The sequence below is a fragment of the Tiliqua scincoides genome, chromosome 13 (genome assembly GCF_035046505.1).
Source record: "Tiliqua scincoides isolate rTilSci1 chromosome 13, rTilSci1.hap2, whole genome shotgun sequence".
NCBI classification, from domain to species: Eukaryota; Metazoa; Chordata; class Lepidosauria; order Squamata; family Scincidae; genus Tiliqua; species Tiliqua scincoides.
Window position 1 is genome coordinate 8,414,358 of NC_089833.1, and position 27,500 is coordinate 8,441,857.

Sequence of the window (27,500 nt, forward strand, 5' to 3'; positions counted from 1 at the left end):
GAATCCACACACGGGTTGCAGGCCTCGTCACCGGGGAGGGCAAGTTTAGTGCTCTGTTGATTAGTATTCTGCATAGCTGCTTCCCACTGCTTTGGAGTCAGCTTGTAGCCATTGCCTGGCAACCATGCTGTTAAAAGTACAACACCGGCTCGGGAGTGCAAGCATGCTTCTGCGAGAGCCTGCGCTTGCCGTCCCCGTCGTCGTCCTGCACGGCAAAGGAGGGTGAGAGGAAGGAGCATGGGGGCACAAGCAAAGGACAGCAGGCGAATGCGCAGCAAGCTCCTTTAGATGTGAAGGATTGGGGCTTCCTGAGCTAAGGTTTGATCAGTCCGTTTAATCTTTCCTCTTTTGCTCCTTTCCCTTCTTCCCAGTGAAGATTTAGTCAGTGTGTGATTGGGGGGGGGGGGGATGATGAAGTAGCAGAGCTTCTGCAAGTATAGTTGCCAAGCACAGACTCCCCCCTCCCTTTATAAGTTCAGGCCAACTTAACAGCACACCCCCAAGCCAGTTAGCTGCTTGCAGGGGTGCCTATTTCTGGGCAAATGCACCATGTTCAGCAAAGGAAAAGCTAATGGACAAAGGCCTCTCCTTTCTCTATAAAGCCTGTGTTGGTGATATTTCTTTCTTTCAGTGTGGAGGTCAGCGTGTGAGGCTGGCTGGGTCTGACTTGTGCATCCCACCTCCCAGCCAGGTGCCTCGGGTGGCTGAAAAAGTTTGCCATAGCTGTGCACCAAACCCGCGTACGCTTGGGGTTGTTTCTTTGCACGGATACGTGCACCGATATCTTGCTCAGCTTCTCCTAGGGTGCGCGCAGACACGTCCGCCCTCCGGTGACATCCACGTGCTCCTCCACAAAGTATTGCTGCCTTGCGAAAGAGCGGTTCCCGTGCGTGCCGTTGATTGGTCCTCAGAGGAATGCGGCCCTGCAGTGTTTGCTTTCTTGAGACTCCAGCGGTGTTTTGCGCTTGGAAATGCTACATGCCTTGACTGGCAGCTATGACTCCTGTCGAAGACTTAGGTTACTTGGGAATTATGATGTCTGTCGGCAGAAAGATGATGGATGGGTTCCACTTTGGGTAGATGAGCTCATGGGAATCTCTCTCGGCCCCACAGCAGGCTGAGTTGCTCCCAGCCGAGGTCTCTGACCGTTTTTGCATCTTGAGGAATGTGCATTAATTCAGCTAGTGATGGAGCGCGTCAGCACGGTTTGGGAAGTCTCAAGCTTGCCTCCTGCCTCTCTGCCCAGTCTTTTTTGGTCAGGGCTTTCGCCACAGCCGAGTTCATGCTGGAGCACTAAACGGTTATGTGCTCTGATTGTGCTGGGCTTATACGTGCAATGTTGCCTGAGGTTAATTGCAGCAGGAATCACTACCCAGATTGACACGTGGTCCATGCGTGTTGCATACATTGTCAGGGCCAGCCCATCCAGGAAGCCAACTGGGGTGGTCACCAGATTGGTGGGGGGTGCTCACCTTTATCCGTCCACTTGTCTCCACTACCCCCCCTTCCTTCTGCTTCCTGGACTGGATATGGAAGAAGAGGACAGAGGAGGTGTGGAGAAGTTACTCTAGCCAGCACCCTCCTCCATACTTACTCTTCCTCCCCACCCCCTCTTCTTTTTCTAATCTAGAGAATGGGAGGAGCTAAAGCTTGTATATTAATGGGGGCGGGGAACAGACCCTGTATACCATGTAGGCTGTTCAACTCCAATCAATCAATCAATCAATCAATCAATCAATCAATCAATCAATCAATCAATCAATCAATCAATCAATCAATCAACAGTATTTATATACCGCTTTTCAACTAAAAGTTCACAAAGCGGTTTACAGAGAAAAATCAAATAACTAAATGGCTCCCTGTCCCAAAAGGGCTCACAATCTAAAAAGATGCCAAGGAATACCAGCAGACAGCCACTAGAACAGACAGTGCTGGGGTGAGGTGGGCCAGTTACTCTCCCCCTGCTAAAAAGAGGAGCACCCACTTGAAAAAGTGCCTCTTACAACTCCAAACACTTGCAACAGTTCTCCCCCTGAAATTATTGCCCATTTGCCCCCTTCACCCCCCATTGCTGAGCTGAAATGGCTCTTCTCTATTTCTGACAAATGCAGCGTTTGAACCCAAGAACCAAAGGTGGGAGCTTTCAAGTTGCCAGCCCCACCTGTGCTCACTGTGTGTCATTTCAGATTTTTGTCTTGCAAGTTGCGTGTTTTTAGGGTGAAATGGGGAACTGACCAACATTTTTTTTTAATGTCTTCCAGAGTCTTGGATCTGCAGACAAGAAAGAGTTGTACCCTTCAAAGTAAGCCTTTCGTTCTTATTTGTTTACTTAAAAGTGTAAAAATTAAATGTTGGGAGAGTTGGGATAGATAGGATTAGATATTTCTTTACCCAACGTGTGATTAGTCTGTGGAACTCCTTGCCACAGGATGTGGTGATGGCATGTGGCCTGGATGCCTTTAAAAGGGGATTGGACAAATTTCTGGAGGAGGAGCCCATCACGGGTTTCAAGCCAAGATGTGTAACATGCAACCTCTTGATTTCAGAAATAGAATGCCAGATGCAAGGGAGGACACAAGCATGCAGGTCTCTTGTGGTCTTATGTGTTCCCTGGGGCATCTGGTGGGCCGCTGTGAGATACAGGAAGCTGGACTAGATGGGCCTTTAGCTTGATCCGGGGGGGGGGGGTTTCCTTATGTTGTTAATAAACTTCTTAAAGATCATCTGCAACCCTGTGCATGCTTACCTGGGAGAAAGCATTGAACTCAGTGGGGCTTACATCTGAGTAGACATACGTAGGGATTGGACTGTGCATGTGTTGTTTGCTTGAGATGAAACTCTACTGTATTACCTTAGCATGGGCCATTGTCCCATCACTGACGCATCAGAGAAATGAGCAAAGCATCACCATGCATGGCGAAACGCATCATGACTCCTGGAGACTATTGAATAGTCAGTTTTAGATGCTGTGATATGTTAACCTTGCCCCAGAGATCGCTGAAGGCCTTTGTTGTAGTCCAACACGTTGCAGTGAGCAGATAGCAGCTCTTGACAAGGCTTGTTTGTCGATGGTCCGTTGAGCTGCCATGTTTCACCATCACAGCATTAAAAAGGCCATTAGAGCTCTGCCAACTGTAGCCTTTGATGTGTCATTGTGAAGAGGGATTCTGAAGAACGCATCTCTAGTGTTATGTGCCAATTTCCATTTCTGTGGTTCTCTTTGGTCAAGTATGCATCACTTTTAATCGGTTTTTCCTTCCCGTGCATTGCTTTTTAAATCAAACTTTTGTGGCTTTATCATCATCCTCATCTCCTCTTCCTGCGTTGCACACAGTGCTTTACATGGCTTGAAAAGTCAGTTCCTTGCCCTGATAGTTTTACAGTCTAGATCAGGGGTGTCAAACGTAAGGCCCATGGTCTGGATGTGGCCCCCATGATAACTGGGCTGCCACCCTTTCAGGAGTTCCACTTCTGCCAATGCTCGGGGAGGAAGTAGGCCATAGAAGGCAAGGAATTCTATGCGGGAAGGGGCAGACTAAGAGGGGAGGGGGGGGAGAGAGAGAGAGAGAGAGAGAGAGAGAGAGAGAGAGAGAGAGCACAATAATCATGTAGGCCACCCTTTCATCAGCCCCACTTCTGCCATGAATGCTCTTCGTCCCACTGTACCTAACGACTTTGACCCCTGGTCTTAGATAAATGGTTGGCAACCTTCAGTCTCGAAGGACTATGGTATATGCCTACAGCACCCGGTATTCCCAGGCGGTCTCCCATCCAAGTACTAACCAGGCCTGACCCTGCTTAGCTTCCAAGATCAGACAAGATCAGGGATGTGCAGGGTAAAGAGTTCTTTCATTTCACCCCCTTGTTTTCTGTCTGGTTTTTGGCAATTTGAAAACAGTAGGATTCAGATTTAAATACGGCAGTGTTAAGCAGCTATAAGAAAGTAAATATTCCACAAGAACCTGGGTGGCTTTTCCCCTTTCTGTTTGCATGTGAGCATATTATAAAGGTTAATAGCAATTTGCTGCCCTGAATTCCGTTATTTATTTGCAGAACGTGTCAGATTTGTGCGACCTGTAAATGACGATGTATTTGCTACTCAAGGAGTTAATTTTGTGTGTGTGGTTGGACAACCAGCTGGTTCTGCATAGATCCAGGTATTCGTCAGTCTGTTTGCCATCAGTCTGTTCACCAGCGGTGTGCACAGATGAGCAGGGTGCCAGCTTCCCCTTTCCAAAGATCTCATTTCCTCTGTTACTTTTGAGAAGGTAAGAACCAGCTGGAGAACTGGTTGGCGACCTTCTGGTTGGCAACTTTCAGTCTCGAAAGACTATGGTGTAAGCCTACAGAACCCGGTATTCCCAGGCGGTCTCCCATCCAAGTACTAACCAGGCCTGACCCTGCTTAGCTTCCGAGATCAGACAAGATCAGGCATGGAAAGACTATGGTATAAGCCTACAGCACCCGGTATTCCCAGGTGGTCTCCCATCCAAGTACTAACCAGGCCCGACCCTGCTTAGCTTCCGAGATCAGACAAGATCAGGCATGGAAAGACTATGGTATAAGCCTACAGCACCCGGTATTCCCAGGCGGTCTCCCATCCAAGTACTAACCAGGCCCGACCCTGCTTAGCTTCCGAGATCAGACAAGATCAGGCATGGAAAGACTATGGTATAAGCCTACAGCACCCGGTATTCCCAGGTGGTCTCCCATCCAAGTACTAACCAGGCCCGACCCTGCTTAGCTTCCAAGATCAGACGAGATCGGGCATGTGCAGGGTAACAGTTGCTGCCAGGCTCCTGCAGTTTGTTCCATCTCCAAATTCCAGTGCAATTGAGAGAAGACCCCACCTCTCTTCCAAGCCCTTTGCACCTGCCAGAAGACCCAGGGAAGGAGAGGAGGTTGGGACCAACCACAAATAACTTATGGCTAGTAAGCCAAGTCAGTATTTGTGGACCTCTGCATAGATGGGCTTTTAGGAGAAGAAAATAAGAATGAGGGGCTGTACAGTAAATCTACATGGCATAACAATTCCCTAGAAAGTGTTTACTAAAGTTGGTGGTCTGCAGGCCAGATCTGGTGCAGTACAGCAGTGCGTCTCCCCCATTTTGAGCAGCGCTTTCTGTTCCGCCACTAATCTGCCCACCCAATCAGTGCAGAGCAATGCTCTGGGCAGCTGTGTCTGCCCAAAAATCCAGGTACAAAGCCTGCTGGGGCAATGGGCAACAGGTGCTACTGCCCAAACCGTCACTCTGTACAGACCGGGGGGGGGCGGATTAGCTTCAGTGCGGCGGGGTGATAAGCGCCGGTCGGAACAGGGACCGGCTTTTTGTTACGTCGCGGTCGTGAGTTTGGTGGCCGCTGCCCTACATCTAGGGCTGCCCTACATCTTGTCAGTTTGCTGTTTGCTTGGTGGCCTTTGCTCTGGGTGTGCCTCGGCCTCGTGGGAAAGGTGGCATATGGAGATGAGAGGGTGGGACAGCTTGTCCTCTGGCAGTGTCACACAGGGTCCTCTTCTTAGCTGTAACAATGTGCTAGTCCTGCCATGGTGTGCTCTAGGTGTGGGCAGCCGGTGCAGGAAAATGTGGGCTCCCTCCCTCCCCTCCCCCCCGCCAAACAGTCCTGCTAACTAGGTTGTCGTCGCCGTATCCTGAGAACGCGACACGCTTAACACGAGGCTCCTAAATCAGCATTTAGGCTTTTTAAATTTAGAACTATTAGTCTGCTTGCTCCAGGGCACTTTGTAATTGGTAGGTTTCGGAAAGTCAAGCAGGGCTGCCAGCGCTTTTGAAAGCTGCCCGTTTTCTCCAAGCGTTGAGCACTGAGCGCGGCTCCACCGGCAGGCTGAACACCGTGCTGTCTTGAATGACGTGGCCGGCATTAGTCAGCCTTGACGGTTTTGTCTGCACCGTCTGCACATCAGTGGGTTGCAAAGGCGTGAAACGAGGGCCTGACACTAATGAGATCACTGTAAATTAACGAGGTGCTTCTTCAGAATGGCTCTGCTCCTGGCAGAATTGGGTCTTTTCCGCCATGTTTCCAGTTCGGTACTTCTGGCTAGGTACTTTATACAGGCCTGCCTACCTGCAGTTGTCCCATAGGCGCAAAACGGCTCTGTTTTGCTCCTCTGCTGGGAATGGCTCGGGGGGGCAGCTTGCCCACCCTGCTGGGGCTTCCTACCAGGCTGAGCGCTCTGCCCTCCCTCCAGCTACGCCACCGTCTATAGTTCATCAGAGATTTGTCCAGGCAGACTCAAGGTAGCAGCTTTGAGTCTTGGGGGTTCAGAGTAGCAAGGATTACATAGGAGGCTTTTGGCCAGTAGCATGTTCCACTAGCACAGAGTGGACAGAAAGTGGCAGACAAGAGTTATTCTCTGTGCATGCCAAGATTGTTCCCTGGGTCAGATGGCAGCCCAGTAGCCAGGAGCTGTGACAGTGGGGCCAACAGTTTCTCCTACAGATGCCATGCCACTGCCCTCTAGATCCTCACAGCCATGTCATTGTCAGCTTTGTTCTGATGGCAGCGTCCCATAGTCCTCTCCTACCGGTTTGCATTTAAACCCTAGCCCAGGTCGGGAGCCTCTCAGCCCATCAGCCTAACCTGGTGACTACCCTGACCTGGGATTAACCCGTTCCGTTTTCTGCGATGGGCACACTGGAAGTTGAGTATCCTCAGAATAGTAACCATTGTGACAAAATGGTTCTGAAATTGTCTTTTGAATGCAGGAGTCCAGGGAGGCCACAGGCTCACCATAGCCCCTAATTATCCTTCTAGGGGAGTCTCAAACAGTTCTGGCAACAACAGAAATATGGGGGGGGACATTAAAGACCCTCACCTTTATTGTGACATAAATATCTATGCCACAATAGGCTTAAGTTGTGGCATAACTTTGTTTAGGACAAAGTTCCAACACAGTCCTGGAACGTGCTGGAATCCCTAGCATGTATGCACTGCTGAAACAGAGACGCCTGCGTTGGCTCGGTCATGTCATGAGAATGGATGATGGCCGGATCCCAAAGGATCTCCTCTATGGAGAACTCGTGCAAGGAAAGCGCCCTACAAGTAGAGCACAGCTGCGATACAAGGACATCTGCAAGAGGGATCTGAAGGCCTTAGGAGTAGACCTCAACAGGTGGGAAACCCTGGCCTCTGAGCGGCCCGCTTGGAGGCAGGCTGTGCAGCATGGCCTTTCCCAGTTTGAAGAGACACTTGGCCAACAGTCTGAGGCAAAGAGGCAAAGAAGGAAGGCCCATAGCCAGGGAGACAGACCAGGGACAGACTGCACTTGCTCCCAGTGTGGAAGGGATTGTCACTCCCGAATCGGCCTTTTCAGCCACACTAGACGCTGTTCCAGAACCACCTTTCAGAGCGCGATACCAGAGTCTTTCAAGACTGAAGGTTGCCAACAACATTAAATGTCTATGGGCCAGAGCTCACTTTGCCAGATGCATGGCTTTGGCCCTCTGAAACTTACGGCACCATGGAGCACCTTCTGCCTCTAAGCAATGCCCACAGCTACCCCTCTAGAGTAGCCATTTTCAACCACTGTCCCATGGCACACTGGTGTGCCATGAGTGGTCCACAGGTGTGCCACAGAAATTTTTTTTTTGGAGGGAGGTCATTTATTAATAGGGCCAATGGGAGATGTGAGCCCCCACTGGGAGAACGGTGTGCCTTGTCAGTTGTCAAAAACCTGGTGGTGTGCCTTGACCATCTTAGTGCCTTGTCAGTGTGCCGTGAGATGTAAAAGGTTGAAAACCACTGCTCTAGAATGTGTCCCTCCAAACGGTCTTGAGTCACACTGGCCTTGCAAACCGCACAGTGTAGGATTGTGAAGTGTATGGGGCAAGCAGTGTCTGAGTAGCCCATTGTGATCGCTTTACCTTTGTCAAATAACAGAAGAGCTATGAGCTGTAACTTTATGGCGCATGGCAATATTGTGCCTGCCAGGAGCTTATCGCAGCAGAGGATCTTTCAGCTATTTAAACTGGTTAATGTTATAATGGACATATGGCATTGTCGTGTGCTGATGTCTATCCGGCCCGGTACTGTTTACTCCAGGGGTTGTCAGGGGTTTCAAAGCTCCGAGGCCAGTGTCTTTTCCAGCCAACCCACTTGAGATCCGTTTAACAGGAGATGCCAAAGACTGAACCTGGGGACATGTATCCTGCAAACACAGGGTGAGTCCATCCTTGAGGCTGACAGGAAGCAGTTGCCTTGGGTGGCAGATTTGGGGGGGGGTGATATCAATCTCAGATGCTCTTCCTTCTCCTCCTGTCTCTGGATTCAAAAAGAAGAGAGGAATGGCACAAAAGAGGAAGTGTAGAGGAAAGTGAGTGGTACGTAGTATCAGAACCACTCTAGCCCACTACTCTTCTTTCCTCCATGCTTCCTCTTTCTGCCCTTCTTTGCTTTAGAAACCAGTGAATGGTGGCAGCAAGAGAGAGCTGACACACTGCCATATAATGGGGAGACGACGACTACTTATGGCCTTCCACCCCTGAGCCTTGAGGTCTTGAGCTGATCCTGGCAAAGAATGTGCTCTAACCATGAGCTGAGGCCTCTCCTCTGTGCACCTCTCCACTGAGCTACGAACCAGAGTCTTATATTTACGTTAAAGATAGTTATGTAGTTACAGTAACTCTGAGAAGGAACCTCCCAAGGGAGGCACACAGATCTGGTGTAGGCTGTGCTGTTCCTTGGATTATAGAATCATTAAGAGGTGGGAGAGTGGCACCTTGCGTCCGATTTGGAAGCCGGCCTAGTCTTTGCACCTCACTTCCCCATCCCCACATTAAGCAGCGGATAGTTGGAAAAACACTCTTACAGTTCAAAAGGTTGGTTATCTACAACAGGGGTCTCTAAACTTTTTGGCCAAAGGGCCGCATCAAATATCTGGAACAGTGTCGAGGGCCGGAAAAAAAATTAAATATAAAAATTGAAATAAACACATTAGAGATGGAACTTAGATGAATGAATAAATGAATGGGCTCAAATATCCAGGACTTTTCCAAGAATGCCCAAAAAAATAAAGCACACATTTAAATGAACCCCGATTCCCTCACCCCACAGCTCTGGTTGTGTTTGGTCAACTAGGCCAGAGGCTCTCAGAGGATCAGAGGCTGGCTGTGGGCTGGATAGAGGCTCGCCCTGGGCCGCATCTGGCCCCTGGGCCGGGGTTTGGAGACCCCTGATCCACTGGTGTTGCTAGGGGGTGCGGGCCGCACCAGGTGACCAGCCGGGGGGGTGATGAGCCCTAGGGGGAGGACGCGCTAACATCGCGGGGTTAGGAGCTACAATGTCATGCCATACACCGTTGGATGTGGAATGGCCAGCGGAATGCAGTGCCAAAAACCAGAATTGAAATAGCTCCTTTCGTTCACAAGTTATGGCCAAAAAACTGGAAGGAAAAAAATGCATAGAGCCCTATGGAAAGTGAAAGTGAGCAGTATCGTGCATTTACTCGCAAGTAGGCATACTTGCCATAGTCCGTTGGAAAGGGCAGGCTGAGAGGAATCCAACGACACCAGAATGGTCCCGATCCAATGAATGCAGGCCCCAAAAAACACCTGAGAAGCTCCCCCCTCCCAGCTGCGAGTCTGAGCCCGAAACAAAGCCACGTGGCCGTGTTTACTCGCGAGTAGGCAGACTTGCCTTGGTCGAGGCAGGCTGAGAGGCTCCAAGGACCTCAGAATGGTCCTCATCCAATGAGTGCAGCCCCCAAAAACACCAGAGAAGGAGGTTCCTCCCTCCCAGCTGCCTCCCTCCCAGTCTATGGAGCCCTATGGAAAGCAAAGCAGCCTCACAGTCCATTTACTCGCGAGTAGGCAGACATGTCTTGGCTGGTGGTTAGGCCAGGCAAAGGGGAATGTGAGGACACCAGAAGGGTCCTGATCTGATGGAGCTGCTCCAGAAGGCAGCCCCCCCCCCCCCCGAAAAAAAAGAACAAAAAAGAGGCTTGAATGGTAAGGAGAAAGTTTTCTGTTTTGCACTTGCAAAGCTAGGAGGGTCTTTGTTTTGAAACATATGCTTGAAACAGAAGAACTTTAAACTGGGCACTGGGAAGGGCTGGAAATTGCACTGGTTCTTTTTGAGGGGTTGTTATTGCAGGCAGAGTAAGCTCCATTGACCACTATGGGACTTCTGAGTAGACATGCATAGGCTAGGGGTCACAGGCTGCAATCCTGCCCACACTTTCCTGAGAATAAGCCCCATTGACCACAGTGGGACTTACTTCAGAGTAGACATGCATAGGCTTGGGCTCACAGGCTGCAATCCTGCCCACACTTTCCTGAGAGTAAGCCCCATTGACCACAATGGGACTTACTTCAGAGTAGATTCACTTGGTGGAACAGGACTGGCTCCCCCTTATTTAATTATTTCATTTTAATTTCATTATTTATAATTATTTATTTTAATTTGCTTGATGATGTCACTTCTGGCCATGACATCATTTCCAATGGGTCCTGGACAGACTGTCATTCTAAAAAGTGGGTCCCAGTGCTAAAAGTTTGAGAACTGCTGCAATAAGGTGTTAGTAAGTTGACACGGGTTGTGTGTGTGTGTGAGACTCTACAAGCTTTCAAAATCACTAAAATCAAAATTTGGAGGAATAAGACCATCATGTTATATATCAATCAATGCGTAATTTCATGCAGAATGCAATGAAACAAACCACATTGAAATATCTGTGTTATAACAAAAGGTACAGCCAAAAAACCGGTGGGGGTGGGACGATGGTGCATCACCACGCCCAGCTGGGGCGTTGCCCCGCCCACTGCATGGGGTGACGCACAGGCCTCCCGCACCGGGTGACGCGAATCCTAGTGACGCCACTGCCCTGATCTACAAGCTGCTTAAGCAAGGCAGAGGCACATGGGGAGGTGCAAAGGATTCAGGATGCCAGAGCTCAGACTTTGAGCTCTGGGGGGGAACTGGTTGGGAGTCAGTTTCTTAGAACATTGCAGCATGTACAGTTAGCTTTGGATGTTAATGACTAGTTAAGTAAACCACTATGCCTAATGGCTCATACCTTCCTTGCTGAAAATTTCTTAGCGGAGCAAGTCCTCCCTGTGACAGGTGGCAAATTCTGATGAGTTTCTTTTCCCCCCCCTTCCCATTTCTGAATGGGATGCATGACAAGGTGTCATTAGCTCAACAGGCAGCTGAAATATAATGAAATCTTCACCCACCGCTTCTCATCAGATTGATGGAGCCAGAGAGCGGAGTCTTGGGAGAGGGCTCCGACAATTGGGTGCTTAACCCTAGATTTTTTTTCAGCGGTCTGCCTTTTCCATACTGACAGCTGAGCAAAGCCTGTCTGGGTTTCTGCATGCCTGCGACATTTGAACCACGTTCCCAGTTTGATTGTGCTCACGGGGCAGAAGCCAGGCTCCGAACCTTAATTATCAGTGAAATCTCCCTTTAAAGGACATTCAGGCAGGCTTTGAGCTGTCCGGCAGCGCAGAAAAGTCTCCTAGCTTGCAATTTGTACCAATTGCTCACTTATATATATATATATATATATAAGGGCACCGAAAAGGCAAGACTTAGATAACTGCATTCATCTCTGCTCAAAGTCTGATGCACGGATTTCCACTTAGAATTTGTCCCCAGCGCTGTCAACAAGTCTCCTAGCTTGCAATTTGTACCAATTGCTCACTTATATATATATATATATATATATATATATATATATATATATATATATATATATATATATATATATAAGGGCACCGAAAAGGCAAGACTTAGATAACTGCATTCATCTCTGCTCAAAGTCTGATGCACGGATTTCCACTTAGAATTTGTCCCCAGCGCTGTCAACATTTGCAATGTACAAACATTTTTCGGAGCCTCCCATGGCCTCAATCAGCCCCAACCCTTGGGGAGTACTGCAGCATTAATCTACATGCTTTCACTGCTAGTGTGCTACTGTCTCTTAGCCCTCCCTCTCCCACCCCAAGGAAGGCCATATCTCAGTCTGACATTTCACTTGCCATCTAGGAAGCAGACCAATTTTTGGTTTCACTAAGGGCTGATTCCCACCCACCCTCAACCCCCCCTTTTATTTTCTCCAGCTTTTAACATGTTGAGATTGCACTGGGAGACTTTACTGTTTTGGTTGCTATAGAAACACAAGTCTTTTCCCCACTTTTTAACAAACGCTGCTTTTTTCCCCCTGTAGTTTCAGTCCAATTTTAAAGCCTGCTTGGCCAAGACTTTCCTCACCCCAAGTGGATGAGGAATTTAAAAAAAAAAAATTAAATTTTTTCTTACGAACAAATGGTGTGCAGGGAATTGAATGCTAGAGGGGGGAATGTTCATCAGACCATAAGGCTAGCTCTTCCCTGCACAGTGCCTTATGCCCATCTTAAAGGGACCACCCTGAAGAACAACAACACCAAAGTCATTCTCCATCCCTATTCAGGCTTTGGCTCTTTTAGAGTCAAGGGTCATTGGTGGTGATGGTTAATGATTGGTCACTGCCAGTTTAATGAGCGGTTGGTGATGAACAAAGTGCGATAAAAGAACGCAGGGCTAGCAAACACGTTTGGTGCCCCCCACCCCGAGCCGATTTTGTTCTGTTTGCTCCCCCAGCCAGATTAATTGGAAGCCATTGCTTCAAGCAACATTATATGAGAGACAACCTCGAGGAATGGGTGGTCGTGAACTGCACTGAAGTCTAAAAGTGAAGCTGGAGAGGGTATCCCTGTGTCAAACGAGACCACAGCCAAAAGAAATGTTTTCATCAAGGCATCTTGCAGGCTTAAGAGCAGTGTGTCATATGTATGATATGGGAGGGCACCAGGACGCAGGTCTCTTGTTATCTGATGTGCTCCCTGGGGCATTTGGTGGGCCGCTGTGAGATACAGGAAGCTGGACTAGATGGGCCTATGGCCTGATCCAGTGGGGCTGTTCTTATGTTCTTAACTACAATTCCCAGGAGGCCTTGCAGGTCTTGTTATCTGGTGTGCTCCCTGGGGCATTTGGTGGGCCGCTGTGAGATGCAGGAAGCTGGACTAGATGGGCCTATGGCCTGATCCAGTGGGGCTGTTCTTATGTTCTTATTTATGTCATTCATAAAAGGATCAAGTTTGTAGATGCCAAATTCTACGAAGCCAACACGTTATAAGGTATGCATCAAATGATATATTATTATTCACATATATCAATATTATAAAAATTTTGAACAGTAGTGGTATCACTCCCCCCCCCCTTCATGTGACACCCGGTGTGGCCCACACCCTCCTAGCGATGCCCCTGTGTTGAAGACCTCATTTGATGATGGACACTTTTGGAAAACTGCCTATCCCGCCCTGGATCCAGTCTGAAGGCACTTGCAGTAGAGCATATCTTCCTGAAGGGAAGCAGGGCTTCTCAGTGCCTGGCTGGGAGCCACTTGACAATCCATTGTCCGACCACCTTGTGTTCCAAGGTGAAAGAAAGATGGGATATGTATGTAGTGTAACGGCGCTATAGCAATACTTTGGAGTTTCTAAACTGTCAGCTGAGAGCGAGTGCAGTATGATGTAACCAAGCATTTGTATAGCACTTTCTGTGTGTACAAAGTGCCTTACAGGTATTTGTTCTTATGACAGCTTTGTAAGATTTTTTTCCCCATACTGCAAATGAGAAAGACAGGTTGAGAGGAAGTGGCTTGCCTAAGGCCGCACTCAATAAGTTTTGGGCAGGTGGCAAGGTTTGAACCAGAGAAGGGCTCACTCACAACCCAGCCTTTTGTCTGCTGGTAAAACATAGTGGGGAATGCATTTCATTATCAACAGAGAATGGACAACAGAACCTGAAAGGGCTCAGGCAACTGGCCTTGAATTCTCCATTTTTGTAGGCTAGAGATGGAGAAGACTTTTTTGTTGGCAACCTTCAGTCTTGAAAGACTATGATATCGCGCTCTGAATGGTGGTTCTGGAACAGCATCTAGTATGACTGAAAAGGCCGATTCGGGAGTGAGAATCCCTTCCACACTGGGAGCAAGTGCAGTCTGTCCCTGGTCTGTCTCCCTGGCTATGGGCCTTCCTTCTTTGCCTCTTTGCCTCAGTCTGTTGGCCAAGTGTCTCTTCAAACTGGGAAAGGCCATGCTGCACAGCCTGCCTCCAAGCGGGCCGCTCAGAGGCCAGGGTTTCCCACCTGTTGAGGTCCACTCCTAAGGCCTTCAGATCCCTCTTGCAGATGTCCTAGAGATGGAGAAGACTGAGCAAAAACTTTACTGGCTGAGCAAAAACACTGGCTACTGGAGGGCTTGAGAGATGTTGAACAGGCCATTGTTTGTGTGGGCTGGGCGACGAGTGGCTGAAACTAGATGGCGGAAACTTCCCAGAATGAAGTAGCTATTGTGGTGTAGTGGTTAGAGAATCGGATTTGGATCACAGATAGCTTGCTTGAAATCTCAACTCAGCCCTGAAGCTGGTTGGATGACCTTGATCCAGACTACAAGACTTGATTGTTTCATCCGTGTTTTCTCATCTCATATGGACTTGGAAATTAGTACTGCAAAAACAGGCGACAAATTGTTTTGTTTTTCCCTGTGATAGCAGGCTTTTGGTCTCTCAAAATTGTGCGGTGTGGTTATTTTTTTTTTAATAGCTTGCAAGCCTCCTCGGGAACACGGAATCATTTTTTTATAACAATTATTTTCCTATGTAAATTGCTTTGTGAACTAATGTTGGTGTTGTTGAACAGCAGCGTATAAATTACCTTAATGATTATATAGAAGGGGGGGAAAATCAGCCTGTTATCTGCCTTCCTTGGGGATGCTTTTGAGATAGCATAGCACCGCTGCATTTCACCACATTCACCTTATTCCAGAATGCCTTATCTACGTAACACTGTTTCATTACGGCAGTCTTCATCAGTGTAATTTTTTAATGATATTTATGAACAAGGAAAAGATTAAAATTCACAAAACCATTCAAAAGTTTGGTGCAGAAAAGTCCAGCTGCCTACACGTACTTTCATCCAAGGGAGGCTTGTATTCTGAGTAGTGCTAGAAGTGAGAGCAGCGTATTCGGGCTAACACTGGACCAGATGCTCACCACTGGATGTTTGGGGTGTGGAAAGCAATCTGCCTTAGAGCCCTTGCTCAAAGAAGCCTTTGGTTCCCAAGGAACAGTCTCAACCTGGCTCATGTTCCTGAGAGGAGCTCCTCCCATCATCTCCCCTCACTGCCATGTAGGAGTGATGGCAATTGTGGACAATAACACAGCGGTTATAAAACACATCTACATTAGAATAGTGTTATATTCTCGGTCATGTCGTGAGAATGGATGATGGCCGGATCCCAAAGGATCTCCTCTATGGAGAACTCGTGAAAGGAAAGCGCCCTACAGGTAGACCACAGCTGCGATACAAGACGTCTGCAAGAGGGATCTGAAGGCCTTAGGAGTGGACCTCAACAAGTGGGAAACCCTGGCCTCTGAGCGGCCCGCTTGGAGGCAGGCTGTGCAGCATGGCCTTTCCCAGTTTGAAGAGACACTTGGCCAACAGACTGAGGCAAAGAGGCAAAGAAGGAAGGCCCATAGCCAGGGAGACACACCAGGGACAGACTGCATTTGCTCCCAGTGTGGAAGGGATTGTCACTCCCGAATCGGCCTTTTCAGCCACACTAGACGCTGTTCCAGAACCACCATTCAGAGTGCGATACCATAGTCTTTCAAGACTGAAGGTTGCCAACAACAACAAAAATATTTACTTCCCATAGTGCTGTATTGGGATCGTCCCTTCTGTCCATCTACAAGGAGGTCAAGGAATTCGCCTCTCAGCTGCCACGTTTTCTGCGCTGAATAATTTTCTTAATTTTCAAAATTTTCTTAAGGCGAACATAGGGTTGGTGGCACTTGGTGAGCAGAATAACAGGGCCGTGCTATCTTTATTTTTATGAAGCGCTGGTAAGCAGAGATTGAAACAGTGAATCAAACCAAAGATGCCTTTTGTCGTTGGGGAGGAGTTTTAATATGGTCTAACCCCCACTGAGAAGAACACATTTTGTGCAGCCGTCTTAATGGGAACAGTGCTGAGACTCTAAGTACTTTTGCAGCCAATGTGCAAGAATGACAGGGACGTTTACACAATATCTGGTGGGTTCTGTAATTTCTCCTGATGGAAATCTGCTTCCTTGTTCTTAGGGAATTTTTCTTTTTACCCCACAAAAAAATAAAGGAATGGAATTCTGAGGTTTTAAACCCAACCTCAGTGGAACTTCTCTCCGCAGTACCCAGCCGTTAATGGTTTATCTGTTCGGTAAGCCTTCGCTGTAGGCCTTGGGGAATTACGTTTCACCCCTTCCTCCCACTGGGCCGGTTTCTCCCTCTAGGGTCAGCTGCCTTATTGTGGTCTGATGAAAATGTCCCCCTTCCAAATGAGCAAGCCACCAAAGGGCCTCTGGTTATGGAGTCACCAAACGCTCTTTCCAGGCCAGGACGCTGCGGAAAGCTAGTTATACTTTCCAAATCGTCTGGTCTTTGTGTAGGATTTATACGGTCAATCTAACCAGCGCTTGAACAGAATATTGGCATTGTTTCCTCCAGAAAATTATGTACAGTTGTAATGTGCATTTTCATCGTCCACAGATAAACCTGGCCCAAACCAATGGCGCTTGATGGTGTGGATGCACTCCAGAGCATTTAAGCCGTCTCTTCCCGTTCCATGTGACACTCTTTCTCTGCCTAGAGAATGGCATCTCTTGTTCTCTGGTCTGTCTTGTTGCTCATGGAAGTTCCCTCCCAGGAGAAATAGCTACTGATCTGGATCCCACCATCACACCCCTTCAGTCGACATTTAACAAAAACCAACACACAGAGCTGGTGGCGAATGGGGACGCTTCACCCTAATAAGGCAGCTTGGGCAGCATCTCCGTTTTGTCCTTGGTGCCCTGCACATCCTTCAGAAAATCTTTGCCTTGAATGTGTTTTGGAAACACCAGAGTGCCTGACCCTTAGCTTAGGTGAAACAACATGTTAGGCAGAAACCAGAGCAAACAGCTAGTGCCCTCAATCCCTGGCAGATTGCTCTGGGTTTACGCTTTACAGGTCAAGTGTGGGTGCGAAGGAGTTGGCAGTGACCAGGCGACAACCATCTCACTCCTATAGGAACCAGTTTCTGTGCTGAAGGAACCCAGGTAATAGGGCTCCCCCCAAGTGAGGAATCAAAGTGCATGGCTTCACAACATATGATCGTCCTGTACACAACCAAAGGGAAAGGTGATCTGTACTGTGTTACACAACCAAGTTTGCAGACCTAGGATCTTGGGTACAGCAGTTGCAGCTGGAGAAGTGTCCTTTTTCAGCGATGGAGTCTGCACTTTTAAAGAATAGGGCAGTGATAAAAGGAACATGCACTAGGTCAAGAATCAGTGGGGGAGAACGGGCTGGGAATTCCCCCACCACAGATCTATTCGGTCACCGTCTTTAGACTTGAGACGTGTTTCTGCCCCTTGCAAAACAGAACAGTTACAGCCCCATTCCAAGCAGAGAAATGACCTGACCTCGCATTTCTAGAGGATGCGTTTAGCTCAACAGGGGCTCCCTGGCTGTGCTGTCTGCCTGTGCCTGCGATGAAGCAATCTGGCCAGCCTCTTTGCTGCAAGTTCAGCAGGAATCCACATTGTCGCAGGCCTCGGTGGTCATCCGAAATAGCCCCGCTTGCAGAGCTAAGGAAAACAAACACGCACAGGACCCACCTTTCGGTTCCAGTCTGTGTGGCATATGTATGTAACAGAAGAAGATGACAGAGGTAGCAGCGGTGGTGTAGTGGTTACAGTACCTTGTCATGCCTCCCCCTATAAAACCACATCCATTTAGGACTGCAGTAACAACAAAAGCAACTTTTGAATTAATTCATTCAAGTTTTTTCTTCTATCACTTATTTCCACCAGAACTAGTTCATTTCATCCCAGACTCTTGGAGCGGGTTGTAAAAATATGAAACAAATGTACTCTGGTTGAAAAATAAGGTTTAAAAATATCCCGGATAAATAAGAACAATACGCTAGAGCGGCCATTTTCAACCACTGTGCCATGGCACACTGGTGTGCCGCAAATGGTCTTCAGGTGTGCCGTGAGAGTTTGGGGGAGGGTCATTTGTTAGTAGGTCTAGTAGGGATGTGAGCCTCCCACCAGCAGCATGGTGTGCCTTGTCAATTGCCAAAATACCGATGGTGTGCCTTGGCAATTTTAGGCACCTTGTCAGTGTGCCGTGAGAAAAGGTTGAAAATCCCTGCGCTAGAGAGCTAACCTATGCGTGTTTACTCAGAAGTAAGTCCCACTGTGTTCTGTAGAACTCACTCTCAAGTAAATTTGCAGAGGACTGTAGCCTTAATGTAACATGAGCTGCATACTTGTCTCTTGACCCGCCCTAGACCAGTGGTTCCCAAACATTTTAGCACCAGGACCCACTTTTTAAAATGACACTCTATTAGGACCCACCTAGCTTTACAAGACTTAAAAAAAAAAGCTTCTCCTTACTAGTTGCTTAAGCCTCTGTGTTTATCCTTTTGAATATGGGGGGGGAGTGCCTTCTGGAATGTGTGTTTGAGCGCCATGTTCATCAGATTGGGACTATTCTGGTGAGCTTGTGTTCTTCTTCACCTGGCCTTTGATAAGAGCAAAGGCAGGTTTTCCTACTCATGAGTAAACGTGGATCAGTTTTACTTTCCATAGCACTCACTACATTTTCCATGTCTGCTATCAGCTTGTCAGTTTCACAGCCCGTCAACCCATAGGCTGGCAACCCACAGATTGGGAAACTCCGGCCTAGACATTAACAAGAAGCATCAGTGCTTCAATCACTTCTAAAGTAAAACAAAGGTAGTGTGTGGAGGGGGGCAGCTGTTTAGATAGGATTCCCCCATATCTGTGGTTTCTGTATCTACCGGGGGAGGTGGAACGGAGCCCCCATGGCTACAGGGGGACACCTGTATGTATCAAGGGCATCACCTGAGCACTCCTCCTGATGACATCACCACTTCTGCTGTAGGAAAAGCTTCCAAGCTCCTTTCCCTGTCCATGACAGCCCTGCATGCCAGAATGGATTGTACCACTTCCCTAATTCCCACAAGACTCTAATTCCCACAAGTAGAAAACTAGCAAGACAGGGACGCACCTTCTTAGGGATGTGTGGGAATTTGCAGAGCCCCAAACAGAGCCATTTCTACCTACAGGCAAAAGTGATGATCAAACCCTTTAGCACTTTGCTCCCTGACTGCTGCATGTGGGAACCAGGACTACCTGTCAGTCATGATGAGATATATAAAAGGCCTTCCAGGGCCTGCTTCTCTGCCTCTAATTCCATGTTTTTAAACCACTGTGGTTGGCAGCTGCAGGTATGGAGGGCTTCCAGAGCACTTGAGCATCAGAGCCCATCTAGTGTCTTCGTCCTTCTATGTTGCTGTCCTACTCCCTGTCCTCTGGGTGTGCAAACTCCTTATCCAGCGGGAGTGTTTTCCGCTGCCCTCGTTTGGTACAAAGTGCCCAAATGCCACTGTTCATTGCTGGGTTGATTGGCTTTGTCTAACCCATATATTACTTAACGTGTTTGGTATCCTAGTAACGCTGGTTACTGTTGCTCTCCCCTCTTGTTTGTTTGCAGTTCGGCTCTTTTCACGAGCGATGTTTCAATAGCCTCTTGCAGGGCTGCACCGGTAGTTTGAGTGTTGGCAAATCACTGAGATATCTGATTTTGAAGATCTGATGGTCTAGTTTGTACTGCCAACCTAGTGGCGCAAGGCAGTGGGCAACAGCATGGAGAGTTGGTGTGGCATAGAGAGTGGGCTACGAATTGGGACTTCTCCATCTCAGGCCTTATCTCTGCCGTAAGCTTGCAGGGTGGAGCTTAAGCAAGCCACTCCCTCAGTCTCAGTCTTGCTGCCTGCATTATAATGATGCTTAACTTGCAACAGACCATTGGAAACCATTTACGGTTTCCGATCGCAAAACTGGAAGTGGTTTCCAATTATTTATCTCAGTTAACCAGAGGCTTGTGAACCCTGGTGGAGGCATCTTTGGGGCTCCCTGCACTGCCTGGAGGCCAGGGCTACTGCCCACTGAAGAGGAAAACGTTAGCTTTGTGTTCTGAGGGAAGCAGAACCTCAGCTTACAAGTTGGTTCAGGGAGCAGGTGTAGATTGCTGAGTCAGCAGAATCAGCAGGCACCTGGGACTGACGCACCCTGGGTGTGACCAAGCCAGCTCTGATTGGCTAAACTGACTACATAAGGTTAGTCTGCTGGAGCTTCCAGTGCAGCAGTAGGGGAGTTGATGGAGATAATTGAGGAACTGCTGCCAGTGACTGAGAAGGCTGGATACTGTATGTATATATTATTACTGACTTATGGACTGAACCTTTGACTGTGTATAGTTGGAAACCGATTTGGATTTGTTATACTTGGACTGACTGCTCTACGTGCTGACTCTTGGACTGTTTACTGACTACTCTACTTGTGATATCACTTGCTCAAATACATCTGCTGAAAGTACTCTGCTGTATTTGCTGTTTTTCTTGCAACCTGCTCACATTGGGGCAAAGCAGGGACCAACACCAACCACCCCATACAAAATTTAACCTTAACATAAAAACCCCCTTTGGCCCTGGCAGCGGCATAATGCATGGGATCGCATCGCTGCCATCCCTGCAGGAAGTGCTCCTTCAGGGGGAATGCCCTTCTTCCCTTTCCCCTGGTTGGGTCGTGACTCACCAGTTTGGGGAACCCCTGAAATAGACTGAATAGCTTTCAGTAGATTCAGCTTATTTTGTGTATTGACAGGTTTGACCGAAATGTAGCCGGAGTTTGTCAGGATGCTTTAAAAATTTATATTTGTGCGGCACGGTGAAAACGCCAGGCGAATTTTGCTTGGCCCTTTGGTGTGGCTGTATTGTACAGCGCGTCCCGCTGGAGGTGGAAACGTCACTTTTGCTGGAAGCAAAATTCTAAATCCAGGGCAGCATCTGGGCTCCTGAGAGCTGCAGCTTGGAATACAACTGAAAAGCTAGTTTATCAATCTCAAGATTGTATAAAGGCAAGTGGGAGGTTGCCGCTACCAAACACCAAAGCCGACATGGGGCTTTGGTCTTCCAGCCCTTGAGGAGTTCAGGGTTTTGTGTCCTATACAGCTGGTTGTCCCTCCCAATCCACTAAGATCCCACCCCCTTCCCTTCCTGCTTCCCAGGTCACCTATTCTTTTCTCCACCTGCGATTGCCCCATTCTTTCAGAAAGCATTGAAACGGCTTTGTAAGCCCGAATGGTGGAGCGAGAGCGTGTTTTGCAGAGTATATTCTGTACTGCGCAAAATGGCCCCCAGAGCCACAGAAATGCAATGCAGGGGAGATCTGACTCTGAAGAGCCACACTCCTGGAGGAGCTTGCGTGGCATCCAGTCCACAGTCTTCCTCCCAGCTTCAAGCAAAGATCTGCTCTGCGCAATCAGGCACAGAGAACTGTACGAAGTCAGAGGGACCTCGTGGCAGCGCCAGTGTTGAATTATATTGAATAAATCCAAGAGGCCTTGAGGGTAGTCAATAGGTGGGGGGGGGGGGAAGAGAGAGAGAGAGAGAGAGAAACTGCTAAATATTTGTACATAACAGTGGAGCTGGAGTCCACGTCCCCAGCCAGACATCTGATGTGTCATTTTGGATTTCACAAACACAGAGGGAGCTTTTCCAGGGCCAAACAGCCCAGACACTGCCGCTTTAATGTCCAAGTACCCAGCGTGTTTCCACTCCCCTCCAATTCATCAATCAGCTCTCGGTAAGGCTCTGAAAGGGCCAGTTTATTAAACAAACACACTTAGTGTAAAAAGTTTATTCCAGTTAATTAGGATTTCATTGCAATGGAAACAAATTATCCAGCTGTCCGATGCCAAGTTAAACAGCAAGGGTGTGAGCTGGGGGGGGGGAGGAGGAGGAAGAGGGAGAGTGGTCCCATCTTGAGGGAGGCAAACAACCACCTTGAGCAACGGTATTTATGTCCTTTTAATATATTTATTTGGATTTCCCAAGCTGTAAGCATTAGCTGGTAGAGTCTGCAGCCGAATCTGCAGCCAGTCCTTACAAGGCAGCCTGTCATCGGCTCCAGGTTAGGCTGACCTGGTTCATACATGCATCTTCTTCATCCTGTGATGGTCAAAAAAATCCAGACAAGACAGCTATGCAGAGATCAGACAAGGCCGGTTGGGGTTGCAAACACACACACACACACACACGCACACGCACACGCACGCACACACACACACCCCTGAGACACCAAGGGGAGTATTCAGTCCCTGCATAGTCTGGGATATCTGTAGTCAGGAGTGCCTTTTACTGGCTTCAGCTGCCAGCTGGCGGTTCTAACCTGACCTCAGTTATTCATGCCCTGGCTACATCCAGACTGAACTACAGCAGCGCTTTCTATGTTGACTGACTTTAAAAAAAGCACTGCTTGAAGGACGAAGGGTGCCAGGGCATTATCTGAATGTTGCTGGTGTATGTCTGTCGGAGCATGTCGTGCAGGTTCTGTATTGGCCGGGGGCAGATCCAGTGTAGGGGGGCATGAGCACTACTTTAACCCACTTCCACCCAACCCACAGGTGTACACATTTGATCCCTGTTGCATATATGCAACATTGGGCAGAAATGGCTTTAACTCCAGAGTCCAGAGCTACCTGCTGGGTGGACCTGGGCTCCCATTCTGATTGCCCTCTGAAGCAACCCAGGCAGGTAGACCTGGGCTCCTGTCCAGACTTGGAGCCCAGATCTATCTGCCAGGTAGACCTGGGTTCCCATTCCGACTGCTCTCTAAAGCTACCTCTTCCAGGCGGGCAGACCTGGGTTCTTACTCTGGCCTCTCACCTCACCCAGTGGGTGCTCCTCTGGCACCCTACTTCACGCCCCGCCTGGTGGGCGCCATTCTCCGCTGAGTTTGGGGGGCTACATTCCTTGGAACTGCCCCTGGTATCAAGTGGTGTAATGTAGTGAAGAAGAGACTGAGTTGTGAATCAGGACTTCCTGGTTTGAATCCTAACTCTGCTGTTAACATAAGAACATAAGAACATAAGAACAGCCCCACTGGATCAGGCCATAGGCCCATCTAGTCCAGCTTCCTGTATCTCACAGCGGCCTAACAAATGCCCCAGGGAGCACACCAGATAACAAGAGACCTCATCCTGGTGCTCTCCCCTACATCTGGCATTCTGACTTAACCCATTCCTAAAATCAGGAGGTTGCGCATACACATCATGGCTTGTACCCCATAATGGATTTTTCCTCCAGAAACTCGTCCAATCCCCTTTTAAAGGCGTCTAGGCTAGACGCCAGCACCACATCCTGTGGCAAGGAGTTCCACAGACCGACCACGCGCTGAGTAAAGAAATATTTTCTTTTGTCTGTCCTAACCCGCCCAACACTCAATTTTAGTGGATGTCCCCTGGTTCTGGTATTATGTGAGAGTGTAAAGAGCATCTCCCTATCCACTCTGTCCATCCCCTGCATAATTTTGTATGTCTCAATCATGTCCCCCCTCAAGCGTCTCTTTTCTAGGCTGAAGAGGCCCAAACGCCGTAGCCTTTCCTCATAAGGAAGGTGCCCCAGCCCCGTAATCATCTTAGTCGCTCTCTTTTGCACCTTTTCCATTTCCACTATGTCTTTTTTGAGATGCGGCGACCAGAACTGGACACAATACTCCAGGTGTGGCCTTACCATCGATTTGTACAACGGCATTATAATACTAACCGTTTTGTTCTCAATACCCTTCCTAATGATCCCAAGCATAGAATTGGCCTTCTTCACTGCCGCCGCACATTGGGTCGACACTTTCATCGACCTGTCCACCACCACCCCAAGATCTCTCTCCTGATCTGTCACAGACAGCTCAGAACCCATCAGCCTATATCTAAAGTTTTGATTTTTTGCCCCAATGTGCATGACTTTACACTTACTGACATTGAAGCGCATCTGCCATTTTGCTGCCCATTCTGCCAGTCTGGAGAGATCCTTCTGGAGCTCCTCACAATCACTTCTGGTCTTTACCACTCGGAAAAGTTTGGTGTCGTCTGCAAACTTAGCCACTTCACTGCTCAACCCTGTCTCCAGGTCATTTATGAAGAGGTTGAAAAGCACCGGTCCCAGGACAGATCCTTGGGGCACACCGCTTTTCACCTCTCTCCATTGTGAAAATTGCCCATTGGCACCCACTCTCTGCTTCCTGGCCTCCAACCAGTTCTCAATCCACGAGAGGACCTGTCCTCTAATTCCCTGACTGTGGAGTTTTTTCAGTAGCCTTTGGTGAGGGACCGTGTCAAACGCCTTCTGAAAGTCCAGATATATAATGTCCACGGGTTCTCCAGCATCCACATGCCTGTTGACCTTTTCAAAGAATTCTATAAGGTTCGTGAGGCAAGACTTACCCTTACAGAAGCCATGCTGACTCTCCCTCAGCAAGGCCTGTTCGTCTATGTGTTTTGAGATCCTATCTTTGATGAGCCACTAGGTGGCTTAAAGTTAGCCATTCTTTCTTACCCTTGGTGTTCCCTGTCTACCATAAGGAGATAATAGTACTTACTTTACAGGGTTGTTGTACGGTCTACAAACTAAAATACATGTGGAGCACTCAGAAAGCAGTGCTCACTGTCATAGGTATAGGTTACTTTTTTTTATTCTTCAGAGGCCCTGCTTGTTTGTCCATGCTTGCTAGAAATATGGCAAGTAAGCCCTGAGGACAGGACCTCTTCAGTGGTGATGCTACCATTTTGGAATACTTTCTTGGAGGGGATCTGAATCTCTTCTTTTCCTGCACGCAGAAGAGCTTTGAAAACATCTTATTCAGGCAGGCGTTTAACATGTGATTCTCTGCTGCTCTAACCATTCTAGGCACATTCTAAGCACTCTAACCATACTAAGCACTGCCTTAGTATTCAGTGCTGCCGTTCGTTCTTTTCTTGGTGAGTAATCTAGGACAGTGGTTCCCAAACTGTAGGTTGGGACTCACTGGTGGGTCGCAACCTGATTTTTGGTGGGTCTCCAAAGGGTGATGGAAAGATCAGATAACTAATTGCCTCAAGCCCTGAAGCTAAAAATCAAAAGTTGTTGGCATCCTTCAGTCTCGGAAGACTATGGTGTCACGCTCTGAATGGTGGTTCTGGAACAGAGTGTCCTCTCCAGTGTGTGAAGCCTGGGTAAAGCAGGTATGGAGGATAGGCTGTTACCCATGCAGCAAATCCCCCCTCTCCACGCCGCTGAAATGGTCCAATGGAAAGGCAGAGGCCAATACGGTTGGTTCCAGCAGCGTCGCAGGAGTTGTCAGAACGTGACTGTGTTCAGACATGAACTGCCTCAGGGAATCCGGCTCCGGATTTTGCCTCGAGGTTGACTCCTGAAGCCTTTTCCATAACTGGATGTAGCCACAAGGCAGTGGAGGTTTGGGATCAGAGTTTTCCTTCTCTCAGATGAGCTGCCTTCCCAGGCTGATGAGTCCCATCTACCCGGTGGCTGTTTAGTCGCCTCTTACGACAAGTACAGCCAAACCGAGGGCCTATTCTTATCCCCAGCCCCCAGGGGCTAAAAAAATCAGATACTGTAGCAGCTAATTACCCTGCCAAGAGCCTGTGTAAATTTAGGGAGATAAATGTGGGGGGGGGGTGTCCTTTTTCTGGTTAAGTATAAATAAATAAATATTATTTCTTTCTGGTTCTCTTTTTTCTTCTTCTCCAAAAGTCTATCAAATGCAGGTGGTTTCTGACAGAGTGTCATTAAAAAAGTAGATTTCAGCGCTAAAATATTTGGGAACTGCTACTCTAGGACTCTTGCTGATGTCATTTTACCTCCAGGGTTTTCTCCAAAACAATTCACCATCAGAATTTATTCTCTCTCTCTCTCTCTCTCTCTCTCTCTCAAACTACCCCATACTAAGTTTTCTTGGTAGGGTTCAGCACAAGGGATGGTGAGATCTGTTTCTACAACTGTTTCAAGGGATGGTGTTTCTCCAGCATTTTCTTAGGGCCCAATCCTAACCCCTTCTGTCAGTGCTTTCCAACACTGACATAAAGGCAATGCAGCTCTGAGATCAGGGAACAAACATTGCCTTACCTTGAGGAGGCCTCCGTGAGTGCCACCCACCTGCAGGATGCAGCACATGTCCCATTGGCACCGCTATGCCAGTGCTGGAAAGCACTGACAGAAGGGGTTAGGATTGCGCCCTTAGTGTTTGCAAATGGCGCTAAAAGCACTGGTCCTATGGCTATCTCATTCTATTTTGGTGTGCTATTTTTGGGAGCCAAGCACCAGTAGGAAAGCAAGGCTACATTGGTGGTGTCAGCCTTTAAAACACACAAGTAGGTTGTGCTCTGTGGTCAATTAATTAACATTCGTTATGCCTATTTAGCTCCCCCGCCCCCACAATACATTTCTGATAGCGAAGGAGCTCTGTGCATTCATCATTGTCATTTTTCAGGCAAATGAAATATTAACTTTGGGACAGAACAGAGAAATGTGCTCGGCTTTGTGATAAGGCCCCAGTTAATTCTGGCCGTAATTTTGGGCCTTTCAAACACGGCATCGGTGTGCCTCTGAATGGCAGTTGCGGGGGAGCAGGGACTGGACTGAATCTCCTGTGGGCTTTCCAGAGGCAGCTAGTCTCGCCACTGTGGGAAATAAAATGCTGGAACAGATGAACCTGGGACCTGATCCAGCTGGGCTTTGCTTGGTTGGCAACCTTCAGTCTCAAAAGACTTTGGTATAAGCCTACAGCACCTGGTATTCCCAGGCGGTCTCCCATCCAAGTACTAACCAGGCCTGACCCTGCTCAGCTTCCGAGATCAGACGAGATCGGGCATAGAAAGACTATAGTATAAGCCTACAGCACCTGGTATTCCCAGGCAGTCTCCCATCCAAGTACTAACCAGGCCTGACCCTGCTCAGCTTCCAAGATCAGACGAGATCAGGCATGTGCAGGGTAACAGTTGCTGTCAGGGCTTTGCTTATGTTCTTAGGAAGAAGTCTCGGATCCAGGACTGGCCCAGCACTTGAGGCAGCCACTCTTACCTAGTGATGTGCTACTCTCTGCTCTTCTCACTCCCTGGGTTATAGAAGAACAAGAGGGTCAGATGTGCATAGGAGAGGAGAGACAGCCTTGCCCACAGCTCTCCTCACTTTTCCATTCCCTGTTGCCCTCTTCCTTTCTCAATCCAAGGAGCGGGGTGAGGAGAAAGGGCAATAGAGGTGGAAGCCCCGCTCCACTAATCTGCTGCCTAAGGCCTCTGCTTCTGTTGGCCTCATGAATGGGACACCCATGAAAATAAATCAAGGAACTCCCCCTTCCCTTTTTAACTAAATCCTGCACTGGGCTTAGAGATCTGAAATGATATCTCCCTACGCACCAGGCAGTATCCAAAGGAGAAGGTGAAATAGTCCCAAGAACATAAGAACAGCCCCACTGGATCCCCCACTGGGCCCCATAGGCCCATCTAGTCCAGCTTCCTGTATCTCACAGCGGCCCACCAAATGCCCCAGGGAGCACACCA

At 48.4% G+C, this 27,500-nt stretch overlaps 1 protein-coding gene and 1 pseudogene across 1 annotated transcript in view; one reads left to right on the plus strand and one right to left on the minus strand.

The window, feature by feature from the left end:
- The window catches only part of LOC136663868 (ankyrin repeat and fibronectin type-III domain-containing protein 1-like), a 473,183-nt gene that overhangs the window by 347,360 nt on the left and 98,323 nt on the right, over positions 1 to 27,500 (plus strand). Inside the window, exon 6 of the mRNA XM_066640828.1 lies at positions 2,262 to 2,302. Within this exon, the coding sequence (XP_066496925.1) occupies positions 2,262 to 2,302 (41 nt within the window). The remainder of the gene's footprint in view (positions 1 to 2,261; positions 2,303 to 27,500) is intronic.
- Positions 4,677 to 4,797, minus strand: LOC136633737 (5S ribosomal RNA; annotated as a pseudogene).